The sequence below is a fragment of the Carettochelys insculpta genome, chromosome 21 (assembly GCF_033958435.1).
Source record: "Carettochelys insculpta isolate YL-2023 chromosome 21, ASM3395843v1, whole genome shotgun sequence".
Lineage (NCBI taxonomy): Eukaryota > Metazoa > Chordata > Testudines > Carettochelyidae > Carettochelys > Carettochelys insculpta.
Window position 1 is genome coordinate 16,662,244 of NC_134157.1, and position 23,829 is coordinate 16,686,072.

General features: G+C 45.7%; 1 protein-coding gene across 2 annotated transcripts in view; it reads right to left on the minus strand.

The window, feature by feature from the left end:
- The window catches only part of VAV2 (vav guanine nucleotide exchange factor 2), a 382,680-nt gene that overhangs the window by 49,976 nt on the left and 308,875 nt on the right, over window positions 1-23,829 (minus strand). For both annotated transcript variants that reach the window (XM_075015085.1, XM_075015084.1), the window contains exons 6-8: window positions 20,439-20,537; window positions 17,921-17,989; window positions 15,948-16,048 (exon numbers count right to left, since the gene is read on the minus strand). In XM_075015085.1, the coding sequence (XP_074871186.1) occupies window positions 15,948-16,048; window positions 17,921-17,989; window positions 20,439-20,537 (269 nt within the window). The remainder of the gene's footprint in view (window positions 1-15,947; window positions 16,049-17,920; window positions 17,990-20,438; window positions 20,538-23,829) is intronic.

The following is a 23,829-nucleotide window of genomic DNA, read 5'->3' on the forward strand; positions in this document are numbered from 1 at the left end:
TAGACCCAGGTTCTGAGACTCGGTTGTCCTACATTTTCCTCTTCAGTGTAGACAAAGCCAGAGACTCCTTCCATGAGATGGGTCGAGTCACGTTAACTCTCTCTGCTTCAGTTCCTCCTCTGTTCAATGCAGAAATTAACACTTCCTCAGCAACAAGTTCTCTGGGACAGAGACTGTCTCACACTGCTTGTCTGCACAGTGCCCAGCTCAGTGGGACCCTGGTCACTAGCTGATAGTGTAATACAACTAACTGTACATTATAATCAGGGTTCCCTCTAATTTTTTCCACGTGTGGATAAAATAAATTTTGTTATGTGCACCAAGACATGTGCTGATGTGCACCACCAGTGGAAACACAGGCTGCTGGCTGCGGGTGCTCTGCTAATCAGCCAGTCATCACCTGAATCTCTCCTGAGTGGCTTACTGAGAACACTGGTTATAATAGCTCTTAAGACACGAACACCAAAGAAAAACACCCAAAACCGCCTAGTTGCGTGTGAAAACAGAACTCCGGCAGCACTAAATCAGAGACCAGGCCAATTCTTTCCTGCCACTATTCAGCAGGCAGACTGCACCGCCTCCCAGCTCTCACAAAAGAGCGAGTGCAAATTGTTCTTCCCAATAGACCTCACCCGCCAAGTCAGTCCCACTGGCTATTCAATCAGCAACAGAGCTCAGTCCATACATAATGCAGCGCCTAAAAATGCTCCTCTAATTCTCTATTTGCGATGCACACAATAAGCTCTTTGCGGAGCAGATATCTGGTATGAACAGCATGAAAATGTGACATTAACACACTCAGCTGCCGCAGGGGGTGTGGGCATTCCCAGGAGGGAGGGCAGAAATTCAGAGACAAAGCTGAACGACAAGCAGAGCTGCAAGATTGGGGCAGGGGGAGGGGAGATTCCCTTTCCTACGAGGTGCATCGTGCTACCACTAGAAACAGGAACAAGCACGCAGTTAGATGAAGGAAGCAGCTGCCCCAAAAGGAGGCACTTTTGGCCTCTTCTGTCGAACAAGCCAGCACCCTCCTCGCCTCCATCCAGCAGTTGTCCACACCAGAACTCTTGCTTTCAAACCGATTAGCAGAGATGAATAATTTCCACACCCCCATTTCTGATTTAGTGCAGGGAGAAGATACTTCCCCAGGAGTTAAGGGGAGAGCAGAGCTTTATTTAAATTGACTCACGATACTTCTCGCTGCCAAGCTTAATGTTTAAAATACCCTCCTCAGAGTCCGAACAACAGGTCATATTTTGGCCTATCTACCGACCTCTGGAATTCCTACAGAGCCATGTCATCCGAACTCCAGTACAGGTTATAGGCTGAACCTCTCTAATTCAGAACTCTCTCTTCTGACAACACCCGTAATTTGACGAGATTTTAGTTAGCTGAACAACCACTTATCATGAGTGTGGCCAAGTTTTCTGGGGTCCCATAAAGTTCGTTTACAGGCTCCAGTCCTGGCTCTCAGTGTTGAGTTGTAATTTGCCCTTAAATGTCCTCTAAGAGCCCAGATGCCATGGGAGTGTTGGTGATGTGCTAGACAATACTGATCTCCCGTGGTCCAGCAAATTCTCACATCTGGCACCAGGCAGGTCCCAAGGGTGCTGCACAAGAGAGGTTCAACTCGTACTACATGGCCCCCTACTGTGCCCCCGCTGGCCCCACGATCTAGCCAAAACAATGAACCATGGTATCAAATAACACTTTGCCACTCCCACACAAGGACTTCAGGGAGGACACTTTGCACACAGTAATGAAGGTTGTCTCACTTCCCACCAAGGGGAGGCTAGGTCAGTGTTCAGAGTTGGGGGAATCTCACTTGATGGCATCCTTCTCTCCTCACCAATGTGGGTCTCAGCAATGCCTCCCCTGACACAGCCCCGGATACACAGAGTGAAATCCATTTCAGTGGTTTGAGCATTGGCCTTGTAAACCCAGGGTTGTGAGTTCAAACAAAAATCTGTCGGCTCTGCTAAGAGGGCAGAGGACTGGACTCAATGACCTCCAATCCTTGCCTCCCTGAAGTCAAAGACCAAACTCCCCTTGGTTTCAGCAAGGCCTGGATTTCGCCCACAGCTTTTAAAATTCCGCCTTGCTCTATTAGAAGTGCATTTCAGTGTCCTGTACGAGCAGCTTTAACACAGCGATAACACAATGAGCCCATAGCAAATATTAGAGCATTATGGAGCAGGCACATGGATAAGCTATGAACCTATTCACAAGCTGTCTTAAGAGCTGTTTATTTCAATTCTCTTTGGCTGCGTCTACACTACAAAAATAACTTTGAAGTTGCTTACTTTGAAGTACAGCTTCGAATTAAGCAACTTCAAAGTAGAGTGTCTACATACACCCTACTTCGAAGTTTAACTTCCAAGTAAGGCATTACTCCATTCCCAGGAATGGAGTAAGAACTTCAAAGTTGGACTCCCTACTTCGAAGGGAAAATGTGTGTAGACTCTCCACTGGCTACTTCAACATAGCGCCTAACTCCGAAGTTAACTTCAACGTTAGTTCCTAGTGTAGACACACCCTTTCTGAAACAAGGGCGGCTGCTCAGAATATAACAGAGAGGGAGTCGTGCTAGTCTATATACTATCAAAACAAAAAGCAGTCAAGTTGCACTTTAAAGACTAGCAAAATAACTTACTAGGTGAGCTTTCGTGGGACAGACCCACTTCTTCAGACCATAGCCAGACCAGAACAGACTCAATATTTAAGGCACAGAGAACCACAAACAGTAATCAAGGAGGACAAATCAGAAAAAAAATGATCAAGGTGAGCAAATTTGGCACACTAACACGTGGTTTGAACCGGGATGGGAATTTTCTGAGTCACTATAGGGGCTCGTTTGCATACTTGGCTTAATCTAATTCTTGAGCTTCCCTCTCTCTTCTACCCCCTACTCTGTGATTTGCTCACCTTGATCATTTTTTTCTGATTTGCCCTCCTTGCTTACTGTTTTTGGTTCTCTGTGCCTTAAATATTGAGTCTGTTCTGGTCTGGCTATGGGCTGAAGAAGTGGGTCTGTCCCATGAAAGCTCATCTAATAAATTATTTTGCTAGTCTTTAAAGTGCTGCTTCTTTTTGTTTTGCTCAGAATGTGTTTTCTGAGGGGACAGAGTGCAGCACAGCATTCATTGGGGTCAGGGAGCCTCAAGGTGCACAGCTCTGTGTGGTGGAAACAAGTTCTAATGCCGTGGTGTCCAACATCCCAGCCACATGTGGCCCATTGAGTGAGGCTAGTTGGCTCGAACTATAAATATATTTTCAGAATAATGTGGCTATTTTGTTATAGCGGTACCCATTGTAATGGCTACTTCTTCAGAACTAGTTGGATGCCACCATTCTAATGGATTCTGCTGTTCTCATGCAACACGCCGTTAACGAGCGCTCCTTCCTTCCCTCTAAACAATTCACTCTAGCAGAGAGGTTCACAGAGGCCAGGGGGTCCTTTAAGTTTTACCCTAACGCAAGTAACAAAACAATGTATGGATCAAGAATGCCCGGCAACAAATTTAGCACCAGAGCATATGCTAAAACCATAAGGATGGAACAGGAGTGAGTTACTCCAGTGGGCCTCACCGCTGCATGGAAATCAAAGCCCCAGCATTCTGAGAAATGACAGGAAGAACGCCGCACTTCCAGAGATCAGAATGGCTTGGAAGAGAAAACATGCTCTAAAAGGATGATGTTGGCTTCGCCTGTGAATGAAGGTGGGGAGTCAGCATAAAGGAGGAGGGAACGACAATGGAAAATGGACCCCTGCAGAGTAAGAGCCAGGGCAGATAAGTAGCTGATACAATTCAATGAATAAATCTTATGAGACTTAGGATAAAAGCAAAGGAAAGGAAAATGTCTTCAGATGTCATCTGCAAGAGGCCCTGAAAGGAGAAGGATTTTAAGATTATACTGGAGGGGAAAACGTATCCGAGACCTTTGCCAGAATGAACATACCAAAAACCCCACCAGACACGGCTGTTCTGCTTTCAACAGTATAAACTGTAGCCTTTAACAAAATAAGGGACCAGCAAGGCCAGATTCTGAATACGGTGTACAGCGCTAGTCACTGTATTGACGGGAACGGATAATTACAGAATATGAACAGAAAATGGGAACTGCAATGACATGGGGTGGGAGGGCTTGGGGTGTTCAGAAAGGCTAGGAGAAAAAAATATATTGGCCAATAGCAGTGTTCCCTCTAAGCTGAGTGCTTGGATGGCCACCCAAGAGAGACTGAGCTGCCACCCTGCTGATTAGCAGAGCATCCACAGCCACCCACAGTGGGCAGTGTGTATTTCATTTGGTAGTGCACATTCACGCATGCCTTGGTGCACATAAAATTTATTCTGTCCCTGGGTAGAAGAAATTAAAAGGAACACAGGCCAACATGTAGATCAATGTCTGCACCATTTCCTTGTAACCTTGTATTGAGTCTATACCACTTCCTTATAACCTTGTCTTAAGTCTTTTTAAACAGAAACCTGGTAACTTCTGAACCATTTTCTTATTAAGCAGGGGCTTATCTACACCGGAGGCTTTTTTGCAGAAACCCCACTATCTCCACAAAAACAAAACAAGCCTTTTGCATCCACACTGCACAGCCTGTTTTTCTGGACTAACAGGGCATTTAAACTGGAATAGTAACTCCACCCTAACAAATGTTTTTGGCTAGGCCCTCCCTTTTTCTAATTTCGAGTTAACTGGCCTCCAAGGAGGCATCCCATCATTGGTCTCCTTTTGAAATTGGGCTCCCTAGTGTGAACGCTCCATTTTGAAATGCTGTTGTGGGGTGAAAGCTTTTTTCAGAAACAACTTATTGCAACACTAGAACATGAGTTATTTCAGAAAAACCCTGCACTGTAGACATAGCCTTTCTATTGAGCTTTTTTCTAGGAATACACAGGACTCTGCATTAAGTCTTTTTGTAGAAACTCTGTATTAAGTCTTTTGGTAACAGACCTCTCCCCTTTTATTTAACTGATTGCCCTGCTGAAAGAATGAGATGTGAATGAGAGGCATGGAAGGCAAACACCTCCCAGTAGCTACAACAGTTGGTGAGGGGAATAGGAACAAATCCAAGGAGAGCCAAGACTTGTCACAGGGTGAAGATCAGACATACTGATGACCTTGGGAGTCAAAAGCAAACATCTTCTTTTGGAAGCAGATTCAAAGAGAAACATGGCAGCATTGAGGCAGCATGCGGAAGGCGGCACCAAGGATGACCGACTGAGTGACACAACCAAGAGTGCATAGGGGTGTCTGGGATGACTGACTGGTATAGATTTGCATGAGAGAGAGGCCATTTTAAATCTAAGGTGTCTTGCAGGGGGAGCCGGGTCTTGTCAATATCAGAGCATCGATCTGGATTGGCAAAAGCCTTGCTCCACCCTCCCCCACGTAACTCATCTCATCAATGATGCTGAGGGGAGCAACTAGTTGGTAACAAAGAGAAGGAGCATGTGTGCTTTGAGTGAGCGCATGAGTATAATATATGATAAAGGAGTGACTGATATATGTCTTACCAAGAGATGTAGCAGTTTGCCTTATCTCCCTGCAAAAACTCGTGCACAATTCTTTGAAGTACAACAAACAGACATATTTCCAATGGCTGAGCTAACAACTGCAGGGGGAAGAAGGGGACTTAGCCATGTCTCTCTCGGTTCTCTTCAGAACTGCCCTGGTGACACAAGTCTACATTCAACATTCCGGTTGCAGAGCACGGTCCCTGTGCACAGCCAGCTCACCATGTGGAAACAGAGGTCTTGGGCAATCAGCATGAACGTGTTAGTTTTCCTGCGAGGGTCCCACACTAGAAAGGGATCTTGATGACGCGCCTGCCTTATATCAGCAAGCCAGCATCCTGAAACTGGGGGGAGTGGGGACTTGGACTCCTTTGCTAAAAAGAATGCTTAACAGGCAAAAGGGAGAGGGACTATTTTCCTATCCCCTCGTCAAAAATTGACAACATTTGCTTTGGAGCCTGTTTGCACTTCCAATTATTTACTTTGCAAGGCAGTAAGGGACTACGCATCTCTGGTAGGCGCGAATGGCACTGCAGTTTCACTCTGCAGCCTGTGGTTTCTCTCCTCCCTCACTGCCACATGCCCCAGGCACATTGTAAATCTGAGCAGAATGCACTGCCCTCAAAAGCCTCACAAGAAGCAATCACCTATCAGAACAGTAAAGCACATACTGACTTTCTGCAGTAAAACCTGCTCTCTTTCGCAGGATCGTTCCCTTGCCCACCCCTCCATTTTCAGATGTAGTGAAGCAGCACTGTGCTTGACCCATTTTTATCATCATCCTGTAAGAGCTGTGACAGATATCGAAAAGAAAAAAGTGTCATTAACTCCCATTTCGCTCCTTGAAGCTTCATGTGGCATATACCAGAGAAAGAGCTTCTAACACTTCGGAGCCAGTTGGTTGACTTTATTTGTTGTAATAACCAGGCCTGAAGAGTAATTTCAAGAGTTTCCTAGCATGTCCTTTCAGGGGGCAGAGAGGGGCTGAGAGAGGATTATATACATGCACTTTATTTCTTTCCAGCTTCTGTTGCATACTGGTGCTAGAAAGAAATAGCCTCCTGCCTACGACCTACTGACTTTGATCATCTTTGCAGGGGAGCTAACTCAATGTTAACTCCCTGGACTGAGCGCCTGCCAAGCACAAGGCAGTCATAAGGGGAGGGGAATCAGAGACACAGTAACTTATCAGGGTCACACAACAGGGGTCACAATGGCTTAGACCAGGGGTCTGCCAGCTGTGGCTCTGGAGCCATGCGAGGGTCTTCAAGGACTTCTTTGTGGCTCCTGATGCTATAATTGCAAAGTCAAAATAAACACACAAATAAATAAATAAATAAATGAATAAATCCTGGTTATTTTCAATATTTTGGTGAATGTCCAAAATCCCAACAATGAATAACTCATATCTAAATAGCAAACAATATGTGATCTGGAAACGCTGGATAACTCCCCCTTTCATATGTGCAGCGCATTGTGGGATGCATGTGTGCACTGTTCTTAAAATAGGGGTTACAAAAATTCTGGTTTGACGTATTTTTATTAAGGACCGTCTTTTATCCACATGCATTGTGGCTCTTGAATTATTGAGTTTTTTTACCAAATTTGAAAAAAACGGCTCTTCTTGCTCTTTTGGTTGCCAACCCCTGACTTAGACCAATGGTCCGTAGAGTCCGGCCTCCTGTCTTAAACCAGTAGCTGGTGCCAGATGCTTCGGAGGGAATGGCAAGAATGGGGTAATTCATTGAGTGATCATTCTGTCACCCAGTCCCAGCTTCTGACAGCTAGAGCTTTAGAAGCATCCACACTTGCCATTGATGGACATACCCTCCATGAACATTTCTCATTCTTAGTTGAGCCCAGTTAGGCTTCTGGCCTTCAGAACATCCCCTGGCAATGAGATCCATAGATTGAGTGTGTATTGTGTGAAGAACAGCCATATGTTTATTTTAACCTGCAGCCTATTAACTTCATTAGGTTATACAGAGTTACGTAAAGGTGTATATCACACTGACCTACTCATTTTTGCCACACCATTCATGATTTTACAGAACTCTGGAGCGTGCTGGCTGTATACTAGCAATGGAACCGTTACAGCTTGAGCTAACGAGCCAATACTATCCAGGTGGGGTTGTAAAAGACTTATATCCTCTGTGGATACAGGTCAGAAGGTCTCCTGTAGCACACATTCATGAATGGGCTGCACTTGCTCATCATGGTAGACTTCAATGTCCCTGCCTGACAACATGACAAACAGGGAATGTGTTTTGAGGCATCTTTCCTTTTGAAGTAAATATCCAAAAGCTTTGAGAGTGGAAACATCCCTGCTGAAACACTGTTCCACCCTCTAATCTCACTTGAGATACCAGGAACAGTCTCCCGTGTAGGAGAAGAGATGGGTGCAGAGCTTGGGGGCATTATTCTCACTCTAGAATGGGCCTTAAAAATTTCTGGCACGGTGCTGACCTGCCAGTTTGCCAGCTGCTTAAACCCAGACTGTTTAGCTGTGATAGCTGATTATGGAAATGCTGGGTGGTTGTCCATGGGGAAAGCTGTATCTGCTGTAGGACTCACAAAATAATTCCTGAGCTGTTAGAGATAGTTGGTTATGGCACAGAAGTTTGACAAAACATTAGGTTCAGCAGTTCTTAGAATTAAACACCCAAACAGGCAGCCAGCTTCTACCAACCCACCGTCAGTCTCTCTCTGATTAGTCTTCCACTATTAAAGATCTATAATTGCACTTAGGTGCTGTGATGGATGGAAGGGCTACTCCCTCTGACGAAGCAGATCTTCCCCCAGGAAAGCTTATGCTGTAATAAATCTGTTAGTCTATAAGGTGCCACTGGACTTCTCATTGTTTTTCCCTTTTCTAAATCTCCCAGCCATTCAGTTAACTAAATTACCTGCATAGAGTTAAACCTGGAGACAATGGGCCCCTGAAAATCTCCAGGAGACATTGACAGGCAGCCAGGTTAGCCAATGGAAAGAGAGAGGAAAATTTGAATTGGAAGCAGTAAGCCATTTGGCAGTCTTTTGTGTGGCCAGAAAACAGAAACAGAGATGGAATGAGCCAGGAACCAGGTATGGAATTTTTCAGTAACATCCATAGCCAGAAAGGACTGGATCTTAGAACAACAGATATGGGAGTAGAAAGGGGATATTTGGTCAAATGCAATCTGTTTTTCAGAGCAGGTGTTTTTCTGGTTTTTTTGAAGTTTGGGTTTGGTTTTTGGGACTTCTCAGGCCGTTTATGTATGCCCCCATCCATTGTCATTTTTAAACTGAATCCCAGGGAAACAATTCTCTGAGCTTTAATCTACTTTTTCACAGTTGCTCTGTAACACCTAGCAACTAGGTGTCCTTAGAAGTATGTCTTCTTTGTTTTGCTAATAAAGCCACCTTCTTAAGACTATACTCTGACTCCTGTGCCCTAGAAAGCAGGAAGTTCTGTGTGCACATACGAGTGGCTGAAAGGTCAGCTATTAAGAAACTGCCATTTGTTCTCAAGCTCTCTCTTGAGGGAGGGTTAAGAGCTTGGGGTTACCCCACAGGGAAGCATCCCTAAGTATGTCTGCCTGGGTTCTCCCAGGGGTTTTTGCACTTGGATAGTGGAAGTGTATCACCCAACATCAGGGAATCTGTGACCCGGGGAGCTTTTTTTTAAGCAGTAGCCGTTAGTGGTTAGGTACTTAAAAGTTCTTGCAGGCCCCCACCTTCTGCACTCCAAGTGCCAAGGTGGGGATCAGCCTTGACAGACAGACAGACAGACAGACAGACACACACACACTGGGAACAAGATGTTACTGTGCCTATTGTGCCTTCAAAATAGGATTGCTGTGGATGGGACTCTTGTTCCCTCACAGCTGTAACGTGGCTTGTAATGTCTCCCCTCACTTACATGTCATAGGCCTATGTTTTTTGCTTGTGGATTTGGAGGTCAAAAGCCAGCGTTCTATCCCTGAGACCTCAGGTGCATGGATGATAGTGTCATTGATTACAACAAGAAGTCCTGTGGCACCTTATAGACTAACAGATATTTTGGAGCATAAGCTTTTGTGGGCAAAGATCCGCATCGTCCGGTGCATCTGACGACATGGGTCTTCGCCTACGAAAGCTCACACTCCAAAATATCTGCTAGTCTATAAGGTACCACAGGACTTCTGGTTGTTCTCAAAGATACAGTCTAACATGGCTACCTCTCTGATAAGTACCATTGATTGCCTACACCACATGGATTTGACTTCACACCCATCTATAGTTTGAAAGGTAAATGAGCGAGGCAGCTGCGTGCACAAATGGGGTAACATTATGTACAAATACATCCTTTTTATTGGTAGCTACAAACCTGCGTGCAGGCACTGAGGCACCTTCTCTGGATGGTGCTTAGGTGCAGGCATGGGAAAATCTCTCCAATTGCCCCCAAGGCCACTCTGCGCAAAACATCCAGCACAATGTGGCCACAAACCAACCCGAGATGGCCCGGGAGAACACCCCTATGCAGCAGAAATCTTTGCTGGGGAGGTGAGTGGGTCCTTTACCAGCCACTGCCATCAACCCAGACACTTGGGGAAGGAACAGTTATGCTAGGATGGAGCATGATGAAACAGAGCTCTGCTGTGCCCAGTTCAAGCTGGCATAAGGTCCCTGAGAGACGTTACTTGAACAGTAGAGTGGTCTTTGCCTTGCACTGGGGCCAGCAGGTTTTGAATCAGGGAACTGAGGCAAGCTTCCTGATGTACCTATCTCGAGCCCATTACATTAGAGAGACAATGATGATCCATTCACTTTCCCCACCAATTACTGGGTAGACCAACTCATGTCTATGCCCGTCACACAACTCTGAGAATATGAGGAAACCACTTGGACACCACGGTCCAAATAATCATGGTTACAAACCACGGACAAGACCATACAATACATGGGCACAGCTGCTGTGTTAGGTTCTGGCAGCTTCTTCAGTAGAGAAGGGGGAGCCCCGCTAGAGGGCTCCCAAGCTCTTTAAAGCTAGAGCTTACACATCCGTTCTTCTGGTTAGATTGAGGATATGTCTCCTCTACCCAGAAGACCACGGTCAAACTTCCAGGGTTTGATTTTGTGCACCTAGTGGGGATGCACAAAATCAAACTTTCTGGAGTTGGCAGTCAACCCCTGTGCTCCTCAATATCGCAAAGGGTAGGGGAGGTCAATGGGAGAGTTTCTCCCATCGGCCTCCCTCAGTGAGGCCAGCTAGGTAAGTTGATTGCACGTAAGTGGACTCCAGCTAGGCAACTGACATAGCTGGAATTGCGTATCTACAATCAACTTTAAGGTCTAGTGTAGACCTGGCCCTAGACACCCACACAAACACAGTCAGAAGAGCACTCCTGCACAGGCACGGGCACCCTGACACATCTGCACCCCGCTGACAGACTGAACATAGAATCACAGAATGCCAGAATGGAAGGGACTTGGAGGAATCATCAGGTCCAATCCCCTGCCCTCACTGCAGAACCAGGCAACAACTACATCATCTCTGACAAACGTTTGTCTAAATTGCTCTTAAATGTCTCCAGTGATGGAGATACAACAACCTCCCAAGGCAAATTTATCCCAGTGTTTACTCATCGCCTTCCAAAGCCCGAGTTATTGCTGGTAAAACCTCAGTTTATTACTGGCACTAAAAGGTGGCAGGTGTCTACATTTGGTGCTACTCAGTGCTGTCAGGTTTTTTGGTTCCCTTGCACCAGTTTTCAAATCCCTCTGGGGACAACAATCGCTTTAAAGCAAGCCCCTTACCTCCTCACCACGAGGCTGGGAAGAGCGTGGCAGCTGTCTCAAGCTACTCTTTGGGAGTGAAGAGGGAAGATGAGTCTGGGAAGAACTGGCAGCTGAAGGGGACACGTGGCTCTGTGCTGAAGGTGTTTCTCCTGTTACGCGTGCACCTGACAAAGGTGACATTTAGAAGACAGCACCAGAAAGAGGTCTGACACTGGATATGTCTACACGGCAAGGGAAGGTGTGATTGTAGGCAAACCAAAGCAACTTCTAATCTAGTTTGCACAGATAACATAACTGCCTAGATGCAGAGGCACAGACTAGACACCGAAGAACCTAGCTGCTAGCTCCTATGTACTTCCTTTATCAGCCTGTGCTGAAGACCATGCCATCAGGCCAACACCACTCTTGTTACCCGTTAGCCACTGTCAAATCACCAGGCTTCCTGAGAGAAGCAACTCTGTAGCTCAACAGGCAATCTCGGAACCGGAGCTAAAGCCTGCTCAGTTTAGTTCCCAGGCCAGACTCAGTCTGTTTAGACATCAATGGTGTGTAAATTAGGCCAGAAAAGAAAGGAAAGGCTTATCTGCAATTTAATAAGAGGAATAAAAATGCCTCTGCAAAACTTCTGCTCCACCCCAGTGATTAAAACTCGCTGAAAGACAGTTCAGAGGAACGTTTTGGTGTGTGAGGTCTCCAGAGCCTGAGGGAGGATTTGCAACTGACAGTCCTGATCTGGCTGCTCACAGCTGGAGGTCTGATTAATTCAGCTGCATATCTGGAAGGTTTTCAGGTTCTTAAAAAAATGTTATCTGTAAATTCCTGTCAAAAATTGGTTGGCAAGTTCACATGCACACAGACAGCAGCCACCTAAGTACTTTGCCACTGCCAAGCTCTCACTCCTCAATAACAGCAGCAAATGTGTATTTATGGGTTCCCTTGTACCCACAGGCCTCTAGGTGCCTCACATGAGAGTGGGGATAAAACAGACACACAACAAAAGCAGCGCACCCTAGGAGTTTTCAGAGAGGCGTTACAAGAAATTCTGAGCAACCCATTCTTAATATGCCATGGAGAGGGATGCTGCTGAGTCAAGACAAGCCTATGGATTGATGAACATAGGACCATTGCTCCTAGAAGTTCTGGCAGTACCACCCTGAACGGACTTCTTAAAACACAGAAGCCTGGGGTATGCTGCCTGTTGGCAGACAAGACACACATTTCTGAGATACCCTGCTCTGCTACTCTTCCTGAAAGGCAACCCTCTGTTGGAGATCTGTTTCCTGAGACCTTGAATCTGTACCTGTTGAGACCTTCATGGGAGAGAAGGGAGCACACTTAGGTGTGAGGAATTTAAAGGAGATTCTTCCTCAAGGCTGCTGGACACAAACAGGCCTAGTGGTTCTCACAGGTTCTCCAGCTCCTAGACTAATATGTCCTGTGCTGCTGTGCATCACCAAGCAGGATGCTTCCAAATCCTGACCTAGGCTAGACAACCCAGAAAGGACAGCCTCCCAGCGGGAGAGTACAAGAACATCTAAGGACAAGCAAAGCCAGGAATTAGGAGGTCAAAAAGTAATCAGTAAGTTTATGACCTGTTAAAAACGTTTTTGTGATATTTTCCCCAAAAGAACCTACTCTTTTGTAATCCAAAACCTTCGCTTTCTAAAAGCAGCCTCATGAATGATGGAATACCTGACCTCATGGCTTGTTATTAATGCAGATGGCATTTCTGCAGTTACTGATTTCTGAAAGGCATGTCCACATCTAGACACTGGTTGAATCACATAGCAATACCACTCTGGCATTATTCCACAATAAATCAGGCCTTTGATTATTATTAAAGACATTATTAAGACTTTCATTAACCTTATCTGCATGTTCCTGGATACTCCTGTTTGCAGCTGCCAAAACTTAGGCTCCTCTGTGTAACTTAATCTAGGCTTTAAATCTATTAATCCTCCCATAGGTGCAGAATGTCAGCAGTGCCAGATGGAGGAGAGAACAGTTGCTTTGATCTACCAGACCGAGGTGCCCTCTGTAGACAAAGGAAATGATTCTGCGAGGGTGCAGCATGTCCTTAATGCTCAGTGACCCTTTGCATCCTGCAGGAGGTCTCCAGTTAAACACTTGTGAAGGCGAGGAATTATTCTGCCTCTGTGAAGCTACAGGCTGTCACCTTTATTTTCCTGTGGCTCTTACAGAGGAAAGCATTAGCTGCAGGATGTTCAGTCCCTAGGACAGCCAAAGGAATCCATGGCACAATGGGGTCTGGGAAAGGTTTAGTCGACTCTGCCTTTGCGTGCAGACCTCCACATGGGTCTCTCTCCCTCTGGGTCCGACAACATATGTGGGTTTAGCAAATATAAGGGGTGTGTCAATCATGCAATAGGACCAGGCAAAGGAAATATCACTGTATATGGGAGTGGTTTTCAACTGGTGTGCTGTGACACACTGGTGTGCCCTGAGAACTGTCCAAGTGTGCTGTGAAATTTCATCAGTTTCTCCTCGTTGAGGTGCTTTGCAGAGGATCTCCTACGTTCTGGATCCACTTCCCCCTCTCCTCCCACCCATCCTCCGCAAGCAACTGAGTAACTGCTGAAATTTTCAATGGTTACTCAAATATTCAACATCTCTAGCATGACACACATTCACTCGCCCTCCTTTTTTCAACCTATCGAAGACGGTGTGTTCTGAAGTGGATCTGAAACATGAATGTATTTGATCCCTATTTCGCGTGTTGTGTGCACTGCTCGGTTACAAACCTCTCTAGTTAGACCCTAACCATAGTAAATATAAGGAAATGTGACGTTTATCAGCAGTCGATTCAGCTGAAAAAAGTGGTTGTGCTGTGGAATTGTCTCATTGAAGCGTGCCGTGTTACTGAAAAGCTTGGGAACCACTAATGTATGGGAAGAAAGCAGTTATAGGACAATCCAGCCAATAGGAGGTTTCCCTTAAGGCTACCATTCCTGATGTTATAACATCCTTTGCAGCAGGGGCTATTTGCAGTCTGGGACAATGGGGCAGAATGAGGTTTCTCTCCTGATGAGCACACTGCGCGGGGGGCAAGCGGATGCTAACTTATCTCTCACACTGTGACACAGGCATTTTTGGAAGGACACTGAAAAAAGCAGAACAAGAACCTGTTTGGAACAGAAGCTCCTACGCCTGGGGTAGGGAACCTGCAGTGCTTCAACTGGAGACTGTTCAGCGGGGTACACCCTTGGTGGGTTGCCAGATGGTTAAGTTACCTGAGTGTCTGCAGGCTCGGAGCCCTGCAGCTCCCAGTGGCCATAATTTGCTATTCCTGACCAATAAGGATTGTGGGAAGTGGTGGCCTAGCCTGCACCACTTTCTACTGCTCCAATGGCTGGGAACAGCCAACTGTGACCACTGGGAGAGTTACCAGTGGCTGTGCCTGAGGACTCTCAGGTAGACAAACTATCCTGGTGGCCCGGCTTGCCAGCAGCTTACCCTGACCATGTCCAGCCTGCGGGCCAGAGGTTCCCCCCTGTGTCCGACACTTACTCTGTCCTTGGCTACAACTGACACACTAGTGGGACCTTAACCCTGGGGTAGCTTTCTTGCATCAGGTGGAAGCTCTGGATATCTGATGTTACTGGGGAATTGGTTTATGCTTCTGCAGAACCCTGGGGATGCTGCCAAGGACTGGTGGGGCTGTTTAGAATTTATGATGCATGCAGGGGAGCTTTTCACACTCCTTCCATCGGCATAAATCGAGTGAGATCCCATTTATATCAATGGAGCGATAACCGATTCACCCCCAATGAGGATATAGCCCAAATGTCATGAAATAGCAACAATGGCTTAATCTGGACAGATCCTCTTCTTTCTTCTTATCTCCTGTACCCCACTGGCTCCTTTATACCTCCATACCACTTCCCATCATTCACCATAGTCTCCCAACCTATGGCCAGAAATCCTGATGGGCAGCAGCCAGGTACGATAAAGGCAGTGCATTCTTTCAGCCCCTTTCCCTGCTGTGCTGGGAAATGAAACTAATCAAAATACAGTCTTAACTATGTCTGAACATGAGAGATTAGGAAAGGACAACTCTCCTGGTCTGTCAAGATCAGTGTTATTCTCTTCAGTACTTTTCATTCTCAGATTATTCCTCGGTAATTAGCAATGCTCAACCAGGGCTTCGCTTGTCAAAATTAAAGTTCCTCCTATGCTGCCTTTGGCTACGTCTACACAAGCCAAAAACTTCGAAATGGCCATGCAAATGGCCATGGCGAAGTTTACTAATGAAGCACTGAAATACATATTCAGCGCCTCATTAGCATGTGGGCGGCCACAGCACTTCGAAATTGATGCGGCTCGCCGCCGTGCGGTTTGTCCAGACAGGGCTCCTTTTCAAAGGACCCCGGCTACTTCAAAGTCCCCTTATTCCTATCTGCTCATAGGAATAAGGGGACTTCGAAGTAGCTGGGGTCCTTTCGAAAAGGAGCCCCGTCTGGACGAGCCACGTGGTGGTGAGCCACGTCAATTTCGAAGTGCTGCGGCCGCCTGCATGCTAATGAGGTGCTGAATATGTATATCAGCGCGTCATTAGTAAACTTTGAAATGGCCATTTGCATGGCCATTTCGAAGTTTTTGGCTAGTGTAGACATGGTCTTTGTGTTTTGTTCGTTTTACCTTTCTTTGAATTCTAGAAAAACTTTTGCCAAGCTGCTTCCTCCAGACATCATAGAGACATCGATGGCTCTCAGGAAATTGAAGTGCACTTTAATTAGGTCCTAAAACAATGAAAGAGATCAATATGTTAAAAAAGCCCAAACTCAATCTAGGCACACATGTAAAGCATGTACTTAATGCACACACATTTCTTTAAGTAACTTTGCAGTCACTTTTTGGCATGTCTAAACTTAAACTGCTGCTGCTGTGGTTCTCCTGCCGGCCTAGGAAAGCTACCTCCCAGAAGGGCAGCAAACAGAAAAATTCTTCCGTCAAGCTAGGACTGGCTACATCAGGGCTCAGACTGGCATAGCTCTGCCTGTCGAGGGTCTGGATTTTTCACCCTTCTAAGAGACAAAATTTCCCAATGTAGATGAGCTCTTTGCTTATTAACTATTTTAATGCAAGTGGAGTCAATGAGCTGTCTTCTTAAATCACCCTAAATACCCGGGTATAGTTAAGTTACAGCCCGATACAATGCTAAATGCATATAGGGATTCTGTGTGTATTAAACTCCCTTGTCTAGTTCAAGTTGGAGCAGTCTGGCAGCATATAGCCACCTCCTGTAATCCTGCTGGGCATTAAGGAAAGCCCCCGCAATGCAGCCTGGTGAAAATGGACCAGGAAGATGAAGCAATGACTACACTAAATTTGAATCAATTCCATGATGGGTCTGTGCTGATAATGGAATAAATGCGTCTGGCCACCTTTGGTTAGGAAAACTCAACAGCTTAATTGCAACCTCTGCTGCTCCCACAGCCACGTGGCAGGCTGAACAAGAGCCAAGCCTCCCATGCTACTGCAGAATAAACAAGCCACGGAGGTGTATCACGAAAATACCCCCACGAGCCCTGACGTCTCCATTAAGAAGGGTCATGCTGTTCCCCAGGGCTGCCAGCTGTCATAGGTGGTACTAGTAACAGAGAAGAGCCATTCATCATCTCACTGCCCCAGATGGCACTTAGGTGATAACACAGTGGCCACCTGGTACAGGATGACGATCTGGACATATGTAGCGATGGAGGCAGCATAACAGGTCAGATAAGTTACTGTCTCTCCTATGACTGGGAAAGGGGGCAGGGGAGAGGCTGGGAGCAGCCAGAGATGGATGTCTGTCTGTCAAAGTGCAAAAAATGGATTGGAAATACAATCTGGAGTTTCTAATTTGCTTTGAATTCATTGGGGTCCCTGCATGAAGGGTGACACTGAGCTAGCAAGAGGACTGGGCAGGCCCGAGCCTGGTTTAAGCAGGACTTAAATACCATGTGGGGCTTATGGTAGCTTTCTGCTTGGGGTGAATTTTCACCCAATGAGTTGCTAACAAAATTTGGTCTAGTATCACAGAGGAGAGCTTTGAAGGCTGGATTATGGCATTGTGGCGAGATCAAACTGGAGGAGAATTTAGGCTGGGTGCACACACGTACCATCAAGAATTCCTCATCTTTATAAAGCACATTTCATCCATTGGTCTTACAGCACTTTGCACAGACGTACCATTATCCCCAATTAAGAGATGGGGATTGAGCCAACAAGGTGAAGTGACTTGTCCAAGTTCTCCAGGCAGGCCAGTTACAGAGCTGGGTATAAAATTTAAGTTTCCCACATCCCAGTCTAGTGTAGCCACACTGCCTGTTCCTGGATGTATGTAAATACTTCAAAACATACACATCTGAAAAAACACACCCACATGCACACAACACTGGCAGTTTTACTTCCTGGCTGTAAAACTCTCTTCTTGTCTTTACACAATACTAAGCTCCACTTGAATATTAAAAGGACCGAATCCCAGGTCTCTCGCTTGTAACAACTGAAACTACACAGACTAAAGCAATGAATTTTACATGAAACATAAGTGCTGCTTCTTAAACAGGACAAAGCGGAAGCTGCATATGAGAAGAGCAAAGATTTAAGCAATGATGGTTAGAGTCTGTTACCTCCAAATTGATAAAAATAGATTCCATCTCTTGCGGAGTCAGTACCAGCTTTAATGGATTCATATAGTTCTGTAAGAGGTAAATGGGCGACATTGAAATAAACGAGCAAATGCAAATACAATGCTTTCTTTTTTAAGCTGAAATTGTGGCAGTGGTTCACATTTCCCACAGGGCATGGGGAATCTTGGTAACATGTCATATTTGCTGAGTGATAAGACAGACAAAACATTTGTTAAAACTGGCTACAGGATGGGCAAGGATCCTGTAAGCTGCTTCCTTGTGCTTGTGATCAGCAACATTTCTGTGAAAACAGGGCTGGCCCTTATGGGAGTGGGATGCCATAAATGTCTTGTATGGTGGTCAAGAACACAAACAAGATTTCACTTGAACGAGAAGACAGGCAAGCAAGTCGTACAGTCCAGAGTGGAAAGCTAAGGCATTCACCACCCACTCATGAAGGAAACTCCAAACTATAACACAGTAAATTTAAATCACCTGTACACTCTCTCTCTGTGGACTAAGTTTGTCTTTCTCAGCCTTGGAGTCCTAAGTCTATTGCAGAAGAAATCACAGTTGTGCCATCCTTATGTCTGTGCTGCCTTCAGAGCTAGGTAGCCAGAAAGCAGCAGCTGCTGGCCAGGTGCCCAGCTCCAAAGACAGCACTGTCACCAACAGCAGCACAGAAGAAAGACTTAGTCTACGCTAGGCAGGTAAGTCAATTGCCGATATGTAAGTCTAGCTATGGCAACTGAGTGGCTAGAATCAACTTATCTGCAATTGACTTACCCGGCCATCCTCACTGAAGAATGTTGATGGGAGAAACTCTCCCGATGACCTCCCTTACTCCTTGAGATAGTGAGAAGGACAGGGGTCAACTGTGTCCCTATTAGGCATGCAAAATCAAACCCCAGAAGATCGACCCCGAGCGAGTTGATCTTCTGGGTAATGTAGACATGGCCTAAGGGTAGCCTGATATGGGAAGCTTGGAATGGGATGGTCACTAAAGCCTAAAATTTTTTGCAAAGGGGTCCCAGCAAAAAAGTTTGTGAGCCCCGGGACTAAGTTATACCTCTTAAAAGGGAGAGGGAGAAAGAGCACAGACCAGGTGAGTTGTGGAAGGATTAATACTTGAAGAGACCCTGGGAAGATGGAGAAAGACCCCTTCCTTTACTTTCAGAAGTTGCTCCCTGTGCATTCTTCCCCATTCAGAAGAGACTTGCTCAGGAAGTTATAATAAGGCTCAACATGTATATACAAGATAAGTACCTATGTAGTCACCTCAAGAGACAAAGATATCTATCAAGCTCTCATGATACTGATCTAGGTACACCAACACAAGCATAGTTCACGATTATTAGTATGTATGCAAATTAAACTCGTAAAACTGCCTGGTGCCCTGCACTTTGCCAGAACAGTAATTTAGGTGGTTCACTGGACTTTGCCAGGCCCTGGGCAATTTGGAAGATCTTGATTCTTGACCTCTGGAAGGGCGGGGCCTCGGGTGGAAGGGGTGGGGCTAGGGGCAGTCAGCCCTCAGTGCTGCCCAGAATGCACCACGTGAGGCTTCAGCAGCAATTTAAAGGGCTCATGGCTCCACACGCCTCTGGTGCTTCCAGAGCAGTAATGGTGGCCCTGAGTTTCTGGACCTTTTTAATCACCAAGCCTCAGGACTATTGGGCCCTCTGTTCCTCCGCCCCGGTCAGTGGCCCTGTTCTGGACTGAAATACCAGGTTAATAGCTGTTTTCAAAGAACAAGTAATCTGAACATCAAAGCATCTCTTTTTAAAAACCAGGACTCTCATTCATTTGGGCGGGTGCCTTTCAGAGGCCGCTGCAAGACAGGCAAACATTTTTAAAGGGGAAAGAAAAAAAATGAAACGATAGCCGGATTTTTTTTTGTTCGTTTTTTAATGCTACTCATCTGTTATCACTGACGGGGAAAATAATGCCCAACTTCTAGAAAAATGCATTGCATCTTTCAGTTGCTGAAGTGTTTGGTTTTTTACGTGACAGAATGCAACCAGATTTTATGAAACCCAATTAAAACCCATGAATGCATGGAGTGAGATGGTTCTTTTAATCCAATTAGTCTCAATAACAAATCAGCACAGCTCCTGCACTTTCAAGAACTGCCTGGAATAAATAGGTTCTTTCAAATTATTCAATGGTGATCACAGAGTGATGAGAAATCTACAAAAACAAGTCGAGGCCACATCAGAATTGAATGTTTCTTATTGCTCAGGTTGGAGGGAGTGAATTCACCCTTGTGAAATAACAGGATGGGTTTTAGTATGTTTTAAATAAGCCGTGATCAGATAAAATAGATTCTGTATTTCTCATTATGGTAGCCAACATGGGCTTAGGTTTGGATGCTTCTGGATGCTGCCTTCTATCACAGCCACCTAATATTACACAGGTCTAGTAGCAAGAACTAATGGAACAAGCATAATGCAAGATCAAATGCAACCTGAAGCTGTTGACATGAAACAAAGTGATATTAAAAAAGACAGGCTCTCACCTTTTCTATGTCTTCAAGTGTTTTGTAATATTTGGCCTCGGTTTCCTGAATTTCTAGTAAACAGCAATTTCTTTTGTCATCTTCTGTCATTCCCATTTTCTAGAGAAATAAACAATTCATGCTTGAATATCCTTAGAGTGATTCAACCTGCTTGCTTACAGTAGTTCTTTAGAGCATCATTCACCGACAGCAAACTCCCAACCAATGCAAGGCTCAGGCAGGCAGAAACCAAAATTTCAATTGTTTATGTGATAGAGATCCATTTTTTTCTGAAAACTTTAGGTGAAATCTTGGTTCCATGGAAATTGATAGCAAAATTCCCATTGTGTTTAATTTCACCCTTCAAATTTACAATACAATAAAATAACCAAAAGATGCTTGTCAGAAGAAATGATTTCTCTTTCTTGCTCTCTTTTTTAAAATATTGTTTGCTTGTGTGAAGCTCCTAACTCACTTTTAGATAGCACACTGGTCTTGTATGGGTCCTCTGGCAGTGTCACTAACTCCAGTTATTTTATCCTGACACTTACAATATTTGGTGCTTTTCTTAAAGCCCCAGCTTCTGGAGTCATGTGATTATCCAAGAATCTCAGCTTCCCTTTTTCGAGAAAAGTAAGATTGTGGCCCTCATGGCTGCATAGAAAAGCTAGAAAATGTGACCTCCCTAAAAGTTCAAAAACTAGAAAGCAAATAAAAATAACCCCATGTGGATTTTTAATCTTGTGATTTTTAGCACAATCTCATAATTTTTGGATGGGGCCCTGAGTCATGATTTTTGAAGGCTTGGGGTTAAGCAACACTGAGTCTGCAATACAGGAGAATTACAACTATTTGTACAACCTATATGAAAGCGTTTCAGACAGCATATTGGTCAGACAGAAACCAAACTCTTGGCAACTGTCTCCTACTTACCTGCATATATCTAATCTGAAGCATGCAGAAATAAAAGGAAAACCAATTAACATTACACATATGGTGCTACAAATTATCTCTTTAGACAAAATTACAAGCCACTGACATACCAATACAGAACTTTGTGCTATTGCTAAACAGAAAGAAGGGAAGCCAGGAGTTAAGAAAACATTGAGGACTAGATTTTCAGCGTCTGTGTATCCATGTAGCTTTCCCTGAGTTGGTCAGTGATTGTCAGTGTCTAAATGAAGTTTAAAAATATTTAAAAGGGCATAGTTATGGATTCACAGACCATCAGACCAGAAGGATCCATTAGATCATTTAGCCAGACCCCCTATATAACACAGACCAGACCAGAAAACATCATCCAATTACCGCCATACTGAGCTCAACAACTTTTGTCTGGCCACAGCACAGAAATGCACCCAGTCTTGATGCGAAGACTTCAGAAAACGGAGAATCCACCATTCCTTTTGCTGCTGGGGTTACTCACCCCTCACTCTTACAAATGTGGGCCTTATTTCTAAAGATATGCTCAGAATTCACCTGGTTTTACCTTCCAGTCGTTTGTTCTTTATCATGCTTTTCTCTGCTAGAGTAAAGAGCCCTTCAGTAACCAGTACTCTTCCCCATTATCAAATCATGGAGTGATCTTTGGCATAAACCAAACAGACTGATCTACCTGGGTACCTCTGCATTGCATATGGGAACTTCCCAGCCCATGTCCACAGACTGGTGTTTGTGAGGCTTCCGCTAGAGCTCTCAAATTGGCTGTGTAGGTTGGGATCTTGAGCCTGGAGGATCAGGCTTGACAATCCAAGCCACAGGAGCCACAGCAGCTTCTGCACGGTTATGTTTAGCATGCCTGATGCTGGCCTGAGAGCTGGCAGCACCTGCCGGCCCGACAAGCCCAGGGCTATAAAGGCTGGGAAGGAGCTTGGGATGTAAAATCCCATTTAGTTAGTTAACTGGTTAAACATTAAGTTTAACGGGTTAATCGATTAAACGGGGAGGGGGTAGGGAGGCTTGAACAATCCCCCTCCTCGCCCACCAGTACAGACAGGGGTGGCTATGGCTGGGCTGGAGGGCTCCTAGCTGTGGTGCTTCTGGGCTGTGCCTGCTGCAGATGAGGGCTGCCCTGGCCATGCTGGAGCGCTCCCTGGTTGTAGTGGGCCATGCAGGGCTGAAGGGACCCCTACCCCCAGTGGACAGGGAGCTGTTCCAGCCCCCACTGGTTAACTGCAGCTGGTAAGCCTCAGCCCTTTAACCATTAACACCCCTAGAAGGAGCCCGGCATGCAGACGCGCAGCGAGCCAGAGGCCATTCAGGGAGGGTGCTGGAAGCCTCAGCTGAAGACTGACTCTGCCTGGAAGAAGAGAAAACCCTACAAAGATGGTCCCTAGTTCAGGCTGGGTGGGGGCACAAGGTAAGGTGACTAAAGACATGAGAGCTGTACAACCCTGCAGTCACTCTGAGCCTGAGCTGGGAGGCCGACCAGTACCCAGGAAGAGGAGCTGGTAGTACGTCCTGTTACAGGGCCTTTGGGAAGGCGGCCAATGCTTGGAAGGTCATTTTCAGGGTGGGATACAGTTTCCCCTGGCTGTAAGATCCCGTTGGAAGCCGCCTTGTATGGTGGAGGCTGCTGAGCACCCACAGCTGAGACTGGATGTTCAAAAAGGCCCTGCGCTCAACATGCGGAGCACTTCGGAAAGCCCCATTCCAGGTGAACCCTGATGAAAATTCCAGCCTAAGTGTGGCTGTGGGGAGAAGTCAGGGTTGGCACCGACTCAGCTAACTGAACTTTAGCCCCACTGTCTCCATCAGTCCAATGGGCTGGATGTCTTATGTTACATTTACCCTATGAGCTAAAACTAACTCCTAGCTTGCCCAGACATGCTGGTGCTAGCTCCCATTTGAGCCAGCGCTCTAAAGATAGCACTGTTGCCCTGGTGGTGCGGGCCACAACGGTGCAGGCTTGTACAGCTGCAAACTCTGTCTTGCCCTGGGACTCGGCCTACATGAGCCTGCATCTCCTGCTGAAGCGGGACAACGTCCACGAGACCTGCCTCTTGCCTCATCACGCTGTTCTCCAAAAGACGGTGACAGACCCAGATCTCAACTTGCATCATACGTTACAGAGATGCGCACGAGAAAGGTGCAGCTAAGCGGAGTAAAAACAGCGCACAGCTGTTAGCGCCAGCATGGAACTGCACCTTTCACACATCAGTCTGATTCTAAGCATCCCCATAGGCCACCTTCCTCGCAGTCGTTTGAAAGCTAGGCAAATCAGTCTCCTACTTGATACACACATTTAAATCCAAATAAACCTCTGATGGGAATAGAATCCTGCCTGGGAATGACAACATGCAGGGAAGTACGTCTCTTGGTTGGCGCTCTTTAACTTACCTTTTTTAATCAACATCTTCATATTTTACCAACATGCATTAACTTGAAAGCATGCAGCAGCTACTTTAAGATA